This window comes from Mobula hypostoma, chromosome 9, assembly GCF_963921235.1.
Source record: "Mobula hypostoma chromosome 9, sMobHyp1.1, whole genome shotgun sequence".
Classification (NCBI taxonomy): Eukaryota; Metazoa; Chordata; class Chondrichthyes; order Myliobatiformes; family Myliobatidae; genus Mobula; species Mobula hypostoma.
In genome coordinates this window covers 144,338,804-144,353,904 of record NC_086105.1, presented here as the reverse complement: position 1 = coordinate 144,353,904, position 15,101 = coordinate 144,338,804, and the positions used below count along the sequence as shown (strand labels likewise).

The 15,101-nt window shown below is 43.7% G+C and overlaps 1 protein-coding gene across 3 annotated transcripts in view; it reads right to left on the bottom strand.

Moving 5' to 3' along the window:
- Window positions 1-2,626: 2,626 nt before the first annotated feature.
- LOC134352132 (platelet-derived growth factor subunit A-like) overlaps window positions 2,627-15,101 on the bottom strand; it is an 83,714-nt gene continuing 71,239 nt past the window's right edge. Inside the window, exons 5-7 of one of the 3 annotated variants that reach the window (XM_063059356.1) lie at window positions 8,918-9,041; window positions 6,821-6,950; window positions 2,627-3,536 (exon numbers count right to left, since the gene is read on the bottom strand). In XM_063059356.1, the coding sequence (XP_062915426.1) occupies window positions 6,841-6,950; window positions 8,918-9,041 (234 nt within the window). In that variant the 3' untranslated portion in view covers window positions 2,627-3,536; window positions 6,821-6,840. The remainder of the gene's footprint in view (window positions 3,537-6,820; window positions 6,951-8,917; window positions 9,042-15,101) is intronic. The other 2 variants (XM_063059358.1, XM_063059359.1) reach the window with 2 other exon arrangements.

The following is a 15,101-nucleotide window of genomic DNA, read 5'->3' as shown; positions in this document are numbered from 1 at the left end:
ACTCCCAAGGTTACCAAGAAGATTTGTCTCTTTTGGATTTGGGACCAACCAAATGTACTTCAATTTTATCTTCATCTAGTTTCAGGAAATCATTGCTCATTCATTTGCTTATTCCATACACACCAGAAGTCAGAGAAGGCAGGGACTTATCACCATCAGGTTGAACCAAGATATACAATTGGGTGTTATCCGCATAAGTTTATTGATTGGGAGAATGGGAGTGCTCATGGTGTAGAATCTACAACAGGTGTTCAACTAAAATGCGGTCAATAATCTTCCTGCTTTTTCCCGTTCTGTGTAAATATTGAGGAGGATTGAGCAGTGCATGACAGAAGATGTGCCTTTCTATGGAACAAATGCAATCTCAAAGTTGCCAAACTGCGTAAGATGGAGTCAGTGAGCAACAATGCAAGTTCCTGCCTTCTGAACTGCTTACCCCAGGAGGGCAAGCAATTCACATAGCCAGCTCAGGTATCCCCATCTGGCTGTCGCTGTGCGACATTAACATGCAGCTTTCTGGCATAGCGGAGAGGTCAATAGATACGCTTCCCAAATAGAAACTGATATTTGACCTTAGACCTGGCAGAGCTCAACCATAGTTCAATGCTCAGGAACAGGTGTTAAAACACAGTGTAATTATTAACCACAAGGCAGTGACTGAAGTATCCCGAGAAACCAATTACCTAAACATGCTTGAATTTAAAATAATTGCTGCCACTTGCTCCAGAGTCCTCATTACTCTGGTGGACTAATGCTCTATACAAAGCAAATCTGAATACCATGTCAATTATCAACACAAAAATACGCTGAGCAAAGGTTCCCCACCTTTTTTATGCCAAGGATCCCTACTATTAACTGAGGGTCTGTGGATATCAGGTTAGGAACCCCTGATCTAGAGTAACACACACACACACACTCACACTCACACACACAGAGTGCTGGAGGAACTCAGCAAATCAGACAGCATCTATGGAAAGAAATAAACAATTTCAGGTCATCAGGATTACCCAGATTATTACCAAGTCAATTATTGTAGGTTCTGCTCAAATTTTGAAGACTGTTTGAACTTTTTAAAGATTCCTTTAGATAGCCAACCACGTTTTTTTTTCCAGAGCAGAAAGGGCTGATACATGGGGACTGATATCGCTGGCACAAAACAACAAATTTCATAACAGATGGGTTGAGTGAGCTAGGGCTTTTCTCTTTGCAGAAGGGGGATGAGAAGAGACCTGACAGAGGTGTATGAGATGATAAGAAGCATTGATAGAGTGGACAGCCAGAGAATTTTTCCCAGGGCAGAAATGGCTAATACTGGGGGCATAATTTTAAAGTTTGTTGTTCCTTTCTGCGCCTTGTGGTGCATCGAGCGGAAACTTTGCCGCTTCTTTTAATATTTGTCTGTTTATGACGGCCGAGTTGCTTGCTCGATGCTCAACCCGACATGGATGGAAAGCGTGCAGGGAGCTGGCCGGATTTGAACCCAGGACCACTCGCCTCGAAGTCCGGTACGGATGCCACCACACCACCAGCCAGCCACATAACGTTACAGTGGTTGGAGTAAAGTACAGTGGAGATGTCAGAGGTTAGGTTTTTTCCCCCACAGAGAGTGGTGGGGACGTGGAACGTGGAACCAGGGGTAGTGGTAGGCAGAGATACATTAGACACTTAGGTCACCCTTAGCTAGGCACATGATGTATTCCGTAGACTGGCATAGAGGTTGATCATAAAAATGATTTCTTTCAGAGGGCATTTTGACTTTGCTTTGCTTTTAAAAAATACAAGCCCTTACAATGAGAACAGTATTTTTTTAAATCACATCACCAATTCGTAGACATCACTTTCTTGAGTATATTCAGGAGTTTTAATTATTGTTGTGACCACATATTTAAAAAAAAATCAGGCTCCTCGTAGAGTTTATGATTCATAAAGTTAGAGTGATCAATGCAACAGATACTCTTAACTACTTCACATACACTCAGTGGCCACTTTATCAGGTATACCATTTCAGTAATGCAAATGTCTAATCAGCTAATCATGCTATAGTAACTCAATGCATAAAAGCATGCAGACACGGTCAAGAGGTTCATTTGCTGTTCAGACCAAACATCAGAATGGGGAAGAAACGTCATCTAAATAACTTTGACCGTGGAACGATTGTTGGTGCCAGACAGGGCGGCTTGAGTATCTCAAAAACTGCTTGCCTCCTGGGATTTGCACGCACAACAGTCTCTAGAGTTTATGAAGAAACAAAAAGCATCCAGTGAGTGGCAGTTCTATCGATGAAAATTCCTTGTTAATGGGAGAGGACAGAGGGGAATGGCCAGTCTGGTTCAATCTGACTGGAAGGCAATCGTAACTCAAATAACCACACGTTATTCCAGAGGTGTGCAGAAGAGAATCTTTAAACACACGACATGTCAAATTTTGAAGTGAATAGGCTACAGCAGCAGAAAACCACACCAAGTTCCACCCCTGCAGCAAATAAAGTGGCCACTGAGTGTAGGTACATGTGTGAAATAAAAGCTAAAAAATATTTTTCCTTTTAAAAAATGAAAATCATATAGTTTTACTGAATGACAAAATAATACCAAAATAACATTTTGCACTATATAGGACCAGAGATAACTTGTTTTTTTGTATCATTTATTAATGCAAAATAATTTTACTTGAAATGATTTAAATTAGAAAGTAGGAAGAACGGAGATAAAGGGAAATATTGAACCAAAGAGAGTTTTTGGAAAAAATTTTTTTACAAATTTTCTGAACGTCTTAGGTTAAAGATCATATTCTTCCAGTAAAACAAATCAACAATATACTGCAAAGTTGTAGCCTGCAGTCTCATAAATGCAATAAAATATACAAGTAGTCCACTGAATAATAAAACAATAAAGAGAGTACAGTAGAAGCAAGCTTAATATACACCTAATGGTGCGTTCGTGATCTCTTAACATCCGTCTTCAAGGCTGCCACCCCACCCTCAGAAGGAACCGCATAGTTCAAAAGAATTAGAACGCTGTGCAAGGTCGCTCCACAGTCCTATGGATGGCTCTGATAGGGAAGTTGAGTTTGGATAGTTCTTATCAGCGTTGTGCCTCTCGTTCATTTGTTCCTCTGAGGCATCAAATTAACAGCCTTTCAATTAACAGCACCATTATAGAAGTTCTTCATTATATATCCATCGTTCACTTGAAACCGTAACCTTTCAGCAGCATTTCCAATAATCTTTGCACTCTTATGAATGCCTTTTTTATTTCGTTTCTTTTTAATGTATTTCAAAAAAGACAGAGACAAGATGCCGAGTTGCATCAGTTTACCACGCAAACCCAGTCTGCGTTCATACTCTTTGTTACCTCAGTCAGTTTTTTTTAAAAAAGTTGTCCATTTTCAGTTTGCCAGGGAGAGAATTTTGTTGAGGGCAGAAGGGAAACAGTCTAAATAAAAGCACCTTTGGGGTACAGGCTTTGGAATGTAACGAAAGGGTGTTTGTCCTTTGCCCTCCATTACAAGTCCTCGATTAGCTTAATTTCACCTCACATCTGCAAGAGAAGAAACAGAAAAGATTAACTGGAATTCAATCAAATGACAAGCTCTTCCATTAAACGAACTTCCAACTTAGCATGCATGGTGGCATATCGCAAGCAAAGAGACGTGGCTGTGTTAAGTGTTTGTGATGCCGGGTATATTTTTTAGCATCTTGCTCCCGTAAGTGTACATGTGCAAACTTTACAGTCAAGGAAAACTGTGACTGCAGACACAACAACATGTTATTAACGGATCAGATACTAAAGATTCTGCAGATGCCAGAAACATTGAGCAACACACACCAAATGCTGGGCGAGCTCAGCAAACTAGATGGCGTCTATGGAGAAAAATAATCAGTCACCACTTTGGGCCAAGACCCTTCACCTGACACAAACTGGGGGACCGTTTTGTCGAGCACCTTCACGCTGTCTACTGCAAGAGGCATGATTTTCCAGTGGCCACTCATTTCAGTTCAACTTCCCATTCCCATTCCAATGGTCCATGGCCACCTCTACTGCCATGATGAAGCCACTTCCAGGTTGGAGGAGCAACACCTCATTTTCTGTCTGGGTAGCTTCCAACCTGATGGCATAAACATTGGTTTCTCTAACTCCCGGTAATTTCTCTCCCCTCCCTCATAATCCTTTTCCATTCCCCATTCTGGTTCCTCTCTCATCCCTCCTCTTCTCCTCCCCTGCTTGTCATCCCTCCCCCACTGGTTCCCCTCCTCCTTCCCATTCTCCTCTGGTCCACTCTCCTCTCCTATCAGATTCCTTCCTCTCCAGCCATTTACTTCTTCCACCTATCACCTCCCAGCTTCTTACTTCAATCCACCTCCGCCACCCACCCACCTTCCCCCTCACCTGGTCTCACCTATCATCTACCAGCTTGCACCCCTTCCCCTCTCCCTACCTTCTAAGTCTGACTTTTACCCCCTTCCTTTTCAGCCTTCAGCTCAGACTGAAACATTGATCATTTATCCCCTCCATAGGTGCTGCCTGACCTGCTAAGTTCCTCCAGCATTTTATGAGTTGGTAAACCACTGTTCAAACACTGGTTGAAAGGCTATATAATTTGAAACCTGCTTTAGTCCACAATAATACTTATTGCAGCTAGCTATTCAAGCAATGCCGCTGTGTAGCTGAGTCAGAGAGATTTCTCAGATCTCTATCTAAATCTTTCGGCCTCTCCAAATAACTCTCCCAAAGGCGAGATTCATGATGGGGTACATTTCAACAGGAACTGGCAGCTCTTTGTTAACCCATCAAAGGGGTCGTTATTCAGCTGAATCCAATGTAGTTCACACCCAACGGCCAACCGTACTTTCCACTAGGAGTCTTGGCAGAGCGATCGGGGATGGAATCCTGCCTAATTTCCGCTTTCCCCTTGCTGAGGGCCGCAGAAGGGTTGCAGCAATCTCCAGCCGTGCCCTGCTGACACTCTGGGCAAGTTAAGTGTTGGGAAGCACATTCAGCTGCAGGTTAACATCAGGGACTCTAGCTGACACGTTCGCGTTCATTCTGGTGGGATTCAAACTCATCTCTCAGGCCACTGTCCACTGCCGCTGCCTGAAAGGAGTTTGTACGTTCTCCCCGTGATCGCTGGGTTTCTCCAGGTGCCCCAGTTTCCTCCCACCATCCAAAGACATGTGGGTTAGCATGGCAATTGGTCATTGTAAACTGTCCCATGATTAGCTAGGGTTAAACCGGGGGCTGCTGGGCGGCGTGGCTCGAAGGACTGGAAGCCCTATTCCACGCTCTAACTCAATAAATAAACAAATACAATTCTGTCCTCGGGTTTTATTCATTTCTGGAATGGACAACAGTTCCACCCTATCCCGCCCCCTCATAATTTTACATAGGGGTAGTGTAGTGGTTGGCATAAGGGGCTTTACAATGCCAGCAACCCTGGTTCAATTCCTGCTGCTGTCTGCAAGGAGTTTGTACGTGTTCCCTGTGACCGTACGGATTTCCTCTGGGTGCTTCAGCCTCCTCCCACACTCCCAAGATGCACTGGCCAGGGTCTGTATGTTGTTGCATGTTATTTGGCGCCATAAGCACAGCGACACTTGTGGGCTGCCCCCCGCCAGTACAATCCCCGGACTATGCTGGTCATTGACGCAAACAACGCATTTCACTGAATGTTTTGATGCTTCCATGTATACGTGATCTTTAAATTATTTATCCATCTACTGGAAATACCCTCTCTACATCTGCTCTCCTCTCATCATCATCCTCACGTGCCGTGTCGTATGACGCAGGTGATTATGCTCTTTCCGTGACCGTGATTGTTCTTGGTAAATTTTTCTGCAGAAGTGGTTTGCCATTGCCTTCTTCTGGGGGCTGTGTCTTTACAAAACAGGTGACCCCAGCCATTTTCAATACTCTGCAGAGATTGCCTGATATCGGTGGTTGCATAACCAGGTCTTCCGACATGTACCAGCTGCTCATACGACCATCCACCACCTGCTCCCATGGCTTCAAATGGCCCCCTGATCAAGGGTGGGGGGTGGGGGGGGGGATAAGCAGGTGCTACACCTTGCCCAAGGCTGACCAGCAGGCTAGCGGAGGGAAGGAACACCAACACTTTACACCTCCTTTGGCAGGGATATATTACCATCTCGCCACTCACCACTCGATCAAGGACTTTCAATATTCAATAACTTCCAATGAGATTGCCCCCTCATTCTTCTAAACACCAGCAAGTACAGGCCCAGAGCCATCAAATGCTTCTCATACATTAACCCTTTCATTCCCGGGACTTGTCTGTCTTTAACCTCATGGCTTTCTCTAACACTTTATTCCCCCTCTATTTGAAGTTAGCTCCTCTGTGAAGACGGATTCAAGTTATTGGAGTTAACATATCTTTCAATCTTATTTCCTATCGAGTCAAGACAGTTACTGCTACCCACCTTTCATTTATTTTACAAATTAACACCATTAAAAGACATCTCACAAAAGATAAATCAATTTCCCTGCCCGTCATTGCAATAAATCAAAGGACAATAATCAGCATCAGGGCAAGGAAAGTAAGCCAGGTTAGAAATGTGCAGATATGTGCCTTTTCACATCAGTGCAGAGGAAAATAAGCAGTGAAAGACTGAAATGTCCAGCGGTGATCAGTATCTACCCAAGGGGCAGAATCAGATGAGCCAATCAAATAATAATTTCTACCCACTCTCAAGCCAAGGCGTGCTAAGATTTGGAACGTGATTGTGTTAAAATTATAGCATCTAATCATTTTTTTTTCTCATGAAGTACAGTGGCTGAAATCAGTCCGCCACCTGAACGAGTCCTACCTGAATGGGTCCCAGAGCTTTTATGTTGGTAACACATCCTTGTCAGGTGAGAGTATTAACTTTTTACGCCTCCGTTTTTTTATTTTTTCACTATTTCTTCCTCTAAAACGCTTTGGTTTGGTGATAGGGCCTAAGGAAATGCACTTGTGTTGGAATTTAACAAGACCTCAGCAAGTACTGGAGCAGCCACTAACTAAACACGGATCACAACCTTACTAGTTCAGCAGTTCAATAACACTACTCTAACAATCAATAAACAGGGTTACCACCTCTGAAACCAAACTACTTAATTGGAATGATGATTCCCTCCATTAAGAATAAGTTGAATAAGGGAATCTCACTGCAAGACTGAGTTGCCTAATTAAAAAGTGCAAATTATTATGCAGTTTTCTAATATTTCTCTTTTAATTATGCTGTTCAAGTGAAGTTATTGGATTTTTAAGAAGTTATCATCATCATCTTCATTTTGTGCCATGTCATGTGATGTAGACGATCATAGTCTCATGACCATGATTGTTCTTGGCAAATTTTTCTACAGAAGGGGCTTGCCATTGCTTTCTTCTGGGTAATGTCTTTACAATACAGGTGGCCATCCCCACCCACCAGCCATTATCAATACTCATCAGAGATTGTCTGGCTGGCCTCAGTGGTTGCACAACCAGGACCTGTGATACACACCAGCTGCTCAGAAGACCATTTACCACCTGCACCCATGGCTTCACGTGACCCTGATCGGGGAGGGGGAGGCAAGCAGGTGCTACACTTTGCCCAAGGGTGACCTGGAGGCCAGCGGAGGGAAGGAGCACCTTACACCTCCTTTGGTAGAGACATATCTCCCCCTACCACCCAAACAGTGTTAAAACTTGAACTTAAAGTGAACTCGGAAAAAAAAATTGTAAACTTGGGGAACGTGTAATTCACTGCATCTCTGTTCAACAAAACATAGGAATTAACAGAAAAGAAGCTGAAAACCGGGATTAAATAATGGAAGCCAACAGGGGTCTCTGCTTGCCAAATGTCCTTACCCTAGCACACCCATCTGCATTGTGGATGCTAAGAAGCCTGAAACTTCAAATATTAACAATGTTCATAAAAGGAAATGGCTTCAACAAAATTAAGTAGATTGAGGAGAAAGAGTTTACAAACAAGTGAGTACTTGCTTTTTCTATCACGGGGCAGAACTTCAACCCCAACTTTCTCCTTAAGCTTGTCGAAGGGGATTACACTCAGTGGCCACTTTATTAGGTAAGGAGTGCAACCTGGTGTGGTCTTCTGCTACAAGGTTCGACATGTTGTGTGTTCAGAGATGTTCTTCTGTTGTAACACATAACTACTTGAGTTGCTGTCGTCTTCCTGTCAGCTTGAACCAGTCTGACCGTTCTCCTCTGATCTCTCTCATTAACAAGGTATTTTCACTCACAGAACTGCCACTCACTGGATGAATATTTTTTTTAAACTTTTTGCCCCATTCTCTGTAAACTCCAGAGACTGTCGTGCATGAAAATCCCAGGAGATCAGCATTTTCGGAGATATTCAGACCACCCTGTCGGGCACCAACAATCATTCCATAGTCAAAGTCACTTAGATCATATTTCATCCCCATTCTGAAATTTGGTCTGAACAATAGATGAACCTCTTGACCTCTGCATGCTTTATGCATTGAAGTGCTGCCACATGATTGGCCAATTAAATATTTGCATTAACCAGCAGGTGTACAGTTGTACCTAATAAAATGGTCACTGAGTGTATGGCAGGGGCTGGAAATGCCCAGTTTAATAGTATTCTGCCCCTAAGTGTTTGCTCCCTACATTCAATGGGAATTAATTTTCTGCGCACACCACTGTAAATGTGCATTCACAACATATGCCAGTGATATTAAACCTGATTCCGATTCCGAGGAGAATTTCCACGAACTGAATTTATCCCTTAAAACTCAGCCGGTGGTGGCAACCCTACAATTGAATTTAAAACCTTATAAACTGCTGAAGAGACTGCAAATGACTGTTTTATTAATGCAGATTAACAAGAACAGAAATTTTAACATTTGAATGGAACGACATATTTCAGACAAACCGAACAGGCAACTCAGAAAAGTACCTTCATGTTCTCTGTACTCGAAATTGGACTGTAGAGCTGTGCACGTACATTCCAGGTGCTCTTCTAACCTCACTATAACCTCCTTTAATCTTGGTTTGTGTCTTATATATTCCACTTTTGCCACCTGCAAGTCAACATAGTGGGTTAATAGTCTAATTCTGCACTAATAATTGCACTCACAGAGAAAAAGAACACTCAAGTCATTCAGAGTTTGAAAAACTACTTATCATTCATTATCATGCATTTGCGATTTACAGTGATGATCCATTTGCCACAAAAAGCAGGTTCTCGCGATGGATAATTTGACCGCCGCCCCCCCCCCCCCGATTCCCGTTCTGACACATCACTCCATGGCCTCCTTTACAGCCACAATGAAGCCACTTTCAGGTTGGAAGAGCAACACTTCATATTCCTCCAACTTGATGCTATGAGCATCAGTTTCTCTAACTTCCGGTAACCTCACCCCCCCACCCCACCATTCTTCTTCTATTCTGGCACCCCTGTTACTGCTTCCCTCTTTCTCACCTGCCCAACACCTCCCATTGGTAACCCTCCTTCTTCTTATTCGACCATGGTCCACTCTCATCTCTAACTGGTTTCCTTCTTCTTCAGCTCTTTACATCTTCCACCCATCACCTTCCAACTTCTCACTTCATCACCCCTCACCTGGTCTCCCCTATCACCTGCCAGCTTGTACTCTTACCCCGCCCTCACTTTTTTATTCTGTCTTCTTCCCAGTCCTGATGAAGGGCTTTGGCTCAAAACAGTGAGTTTATTCCTCTCAAGTGTCGTTAACAATCTTTCCCCCTATTGCTGTCTTGCTATGTTCTACCCTGAGCTCCTCCGGCATTTTGTGTGTGTTGCTCCAGATTTCCGGCATCTGCAGATGTTCTTGTGTTTCTGGAGAAGGAGGAAAAGAGTAAACAGTCAAGTTTCGGGCCAAGACCCTCCGTCAGCACTGGAAAGAAAGAGAAGTCAGAGTAAGAAGGTTGGGGTGGGGGGAGGAAGAGGTACACGGTGGAAGGTGATAGGTGAAACCAGGAGAGGGGTAGGGGAAGGCGGTGAAATTAAGAGCAGGGAAGTTGATTGGAGAAAGAGATAAAATGCTGGAGAAAGGGGAATCTGATAGGACAGGACAGAAGACCATGGAAGAAAGGGAAGTGGGAGCAGTACCAGAGGGAGGCGATGGGCAGTAAAGGAGATAAGGTGAGCAAGGGAAACAGGAATGGGGAATGGTGAAGGAGGAGGGGGAAATTACTGGAGGTTAGAGAAATCGGTGTTCATGCCATCAGGTTGGAGGCTACCCAGATGGAACATGAGGTGTTGCTCCTCCAACCTTCTTCTTCAGCCTTGTACCTCTTCTACCAATCACCTCCCAGGTTCTTAATTCATCAACCCCTGGTCTTACCTATCACCTGACAACTTGTACTCCTCCCCCTCCCCCCAAACCTTTTTATTCTGGCATCTTCCCGCTTTCGTTTCAGTCCTGAAGAAGGGTCTCGGCCAGAAACAGAGTCTTTATTCCTTCCCATAGATCCCGCCCGACCTGTTGAATTCCTTCAGCCTTTTGTGTTTGTTGATCTAATAAGACTTGACCTCTGGGCAATGCATTGCACATACAGAACAAAAATCTTGCATTTCCCTTCAGTATCCCATGAGGAGACACACACAAAGCTGGATTTGAGCCCTGCTAGGATCAAATGAATTAAAGGTAATCCGATTCCAGCATATAACACCTATTTCAAAGCAACTGGGGATGCCAACCAGCTCTGGCAGTGAACTACCTGAACATTTTGAGTACTGTTTATGTGAAACCAATGATCTGAGAATCCAATCCTCAACAGGCTTGCCAAATAACCCTAAACAAACAGATTAGAGAGTTTAAAACCCTTTGGTTAGATGTGAAGTAGTTAGGGATCAATCAATTAAAAACATCTTTTCAAAGATGGAATAACAAAGGAAATATATTAACGAGCCTCTTGAATTTTGTTCAGTTGGACTTCTTATTCTCTCTGTCCAGTGCATACGATCAACTCCGACAATAATAGTGTAGAATTTAAACGCAGTTCTATTTAAATGGTGACTCCAATGTAATTCAAAGTTCCAAGTTCAAAGCTCAAAGTAATCTTACTATCAAAGTACATTTATGTCACCGTATACTACCCTGAGATTCATTTTCTTGCAGGCATTCACAGTAGAACAAAAAATACAATTGAATCAATGAAAATCTACACACAAAGACTGACACACAACCAATGTGCAAAAGAATACAGACTGTGCAAATACACAAAAAAGTAATAAGTAAATAGAAAGAGAGAGAAAGTGAAATCTATACGTTGTGTAATCAGTTCAGAGTTGAAGTGAGTGAAGTTATCCATGCCAGTACAGCAGCCTGATAGTTGTAGGGTAATAACTCTTCCTGAACCTAGTGGTGAGGGACTTAAGGCCCCTGTACCTCCTTCCCGATGATCAGTAAGGGTGGCTGCCAAATTATGAAGACAGCAGAGGTTTTCTTTTCAGTATCAGTTGGAAATACTCAGCAGCATTCAAAGATAAAAATGAGCTTTATTTGTCACTTACATCAAAACATATAGTGAAATGCATTGTTTGTATCAAATCAAATCAACGAGAGTCGCGCTGGGGGCTAGGTGTCACCATGCTCCCAGCGCCAACGTGGCATGCCCACAACTCACTACCCCTAACCCGTACATCTTTGGGATGTTGGAGGAAACCAGAGCACCCGGAGGAAATGCACACAGTCACGGGAAGAATGTACAAATTCCTGACAGGCAGCGACGAGAATCGAACCCCAATCGGTGGTCACTGGCACCATTAAGCTAACCACTATGCCACTCATTCGAGGAGAAGGAAGCCATGTTAATGTTACAGATTGGTTGAAGGTGCTGAGTCTGCACAAATGCTGACTGGCTGCGCACTTCCAGTGTCTGCAATATTTCACTGTCACTCTTCGGAAGACTTGCATTGATGTTTCCAGCCTGGAACTCGTAGCAGCTCTAACAAATTAACCACAGGACTGCTTATGTACAATAGAGAAATGAACCAAGTATTACTCTACAAAATGATCCCTCTCTCAGGTTGAGCAACATCTGGGTAGCCTCCAACATGTCAGCATAACCCAGTCATCCTCAATGGGGAGGTTCAATGGCATAACTCAACCTTCCACAAAGCAGAGTGTCCTATCACTGCGAGTTGTCTAAACAACCATTCAGTTAGTTAATCAATCACAATTTCACCCACCATGGAACAGGCATGGAACTTGGAGAAGCCTTCTTGTGATTAATTAACTTACAACAACTTTTCTGTTCCCATGGAACAGTTTTTCTCAGATTCAACAACTTCTTCAACTTCATTCACTTTCTCCAGCTATGGGCACGCTAATGATTTTCAGTACAGGTACCTCCCAGCATATGTGCCTCCTTCCTGAACCATGACTTCCCCTTGACCATACTTGACAGAGCCTTTGACCTTATCTCATCTATTCCCTTTCCTCCTAGGCAGAACAAGGATAAAGATCCCACAATCTTTATTTTGCAAACCCACCAGCCTCTATATTTAATGGATTATCCATCAGCTCCAACTTGTCAGATTAGGTTATTTGGCACAGTGGAGAGTGTCTTAACTGGTTGCATCATGGCCAGGTATGGAAACTCCAATGCCTAGGAACGGAAAAGTCTAGAGGAACAGTCAACTCCCTCAAAATTTCCGGGATGCTGCTTGGATGAGAGAGCACATCTTATGAAGATAGATGGAGCGAACCAGGGTTTTTCTCTTTGGAGCAAAGGAGGATGAGAGGTGACTCCATAGAGGCGTACAGGACCATAGATTCATAGGTAAACCGGATAGCCATCAACTCTTTTCCAGAGCAGAGATGGCTAATACGGGGGGGCGGGGGGGGGCATAATTTTATGGTGATTGGAGCAAAGTATAGGGGGGATGGCAAAAGTAGGTTCTTTACACAGAGAGTGGTGGATGTGTGGAACACACTGCCAGAGCTGGTGGTACAGGGAGATTCATCAAAAACATTTAAGAATCTCTTAGATAGGCACATGAATGATAGAAAAATGGAGGTCCTGATTTAAGGGTCTTGGCCTGAAACATTGACTCTTTATTCCTCACCTGACCTGCTGAGTTCCTCAAGCATTTTGAGTGTTTTATTTTAGAAAATTATTGAAGTTCAGGGTCTTTAGCTTGGATAAACACATTCATATACAAACTAAAAAGGAAAAAGGGGTTATTTTAAAGATGGGAGAATTCCAACATATGTTCCCATGAAAGAAAATGATGAGCTTTATGTGCCATGTGCACACCGAAACATACAGTGAAATGCATCAGATCAAATGGAAGAGGACTGTGCCGGTCAGCCCATGGATCTGGTTGTGCAAATCTATACACATATGAATAAAAGTTCTCCTTTGCACTGCTGTTCATATTTAATCCAGACACGTAACATTATATTTTTGAATGCATAACAGTTTCCAATATGAAAAAAATATGAAGAATTACACAATGGTGTAAAGTTACTCAAAAGCATACCACTCTTTTTGGACTGGTTCTCACTGGTCTCGGTTGTTTATGACCAGAACAGTGACTGCTGCTCGATCCATCAGCAAGGAGTTGAGACAGGCCCCACTCGCCATCAACAGGGAGCTTGCACACATATGGACACACACACACACACACACACTTCAGTTTGCACGCAGACATACAATGTACAACTAATACACACACACACACACACGCACACACACAATATAGACCAGCATTAATGCCGTTTGCATGCATCTCAAAGTTCAACGTAAATTTATTATCAAAGTACGTATATGTCCCCGTGTCCTACCCTGAGATTAATTTTCTTGTGGGCATCTTTATATTATACAAGGATGCTGCCAACACTAAAGGGCCTGAGTTACAGGAGGAGGCTGGACACACTGGAGGAGAGGAGAATGACGAGTAATTGCATAGAAGTTTATAAAGTCATCAGGGGTATAGATACTGCAAACACGAGGAATTCTGCAGATGCTGGAAACTCAAGCGCCACACATCAAAGTTGCTGGTGAACACAACAGGCCAGGCAGCATCTCTAGGAAGAGGTACAGTCGACGTTTTGGGCCGAGACCCTTCGTCAGGACTAACTAACGGAAGAGCTAGTAAGAGATTTGAAAGTGAGAGGGGCAGGAGGAGATCCAAAATGATAGGAGAAGGCAGGAGGGGGAGGGATGGAGCCAAGAGCTGGACAGGGGATAAGGTGGACAGTCAAAGTCTTTGCCCAATGGTGGGGGAGTCGAAAATTAGAGGGCACTAGTTAAGAGAGGAGAGATTTAGAGCACATGGTACAGGCCCCATCTACTCCAAGATCAATCTAACCCTTCCCCCCCCAACACAGCCTTTCATTTTATTTCATCTAAGAGCTTGTCTAAGAGTCTCTTAAATGTCCCTAATGAAGAATCTGCCCCAACCACCCCCCCTCCGGCAATGCACCTACTGCCCTCCATGTAAAAAAACGATCTCCGACCCGACATTCCCCCTATACTTTCCTCCAATCACCTTAAAATTATGCGCTCTCGTATTAGCCATAAACTGCTAAGAGGCATTTGTATAGGTACATGGAGGAGAAGGGCTTGAAGGACGATGGGCTGAATCCATGCAGCTGGGACTAGCAGGGAAGACACTGTAGTCAGCAGGGACAAGTTGGGCCGAAGGGCCTGTTTCCACGCTGTGTTATTTTATTTCGCTGTGTGATTCTGCCTGGCTCGCTGGGTTCCTCCAGCTCCTTGTCTATTGGTCCGATGCACAGGTTCTATTACAAATCAGCAAGTGCTACCCCAGTGGTAGCCCGGTGGAGCCTGAGAGACTGCAAACTGTGGCCACCCTACAGTACATTTGCCCTGCCGATGGAAGTTAATTCTTCCAGCACCCCACTGACTCCAATCTTGTAAAGGCACCTCTTTCCACTTTGGAGATCAAGGCCAACTGATGACCTAACAATGGCCTTTAAAATAATGGGAGGCCTTGATTGTGAGGGAATGTTTGCACCTGTAGAGACAATCATACCTAAAGGCCATCAGAGCCAAAAAAGTCACCAAGGGATCTAACGGAAATCTCAGAAATTTCACACAACTTCACTCGCCCCATCACTGAACTGTTCCCACAGCATATGGATTCA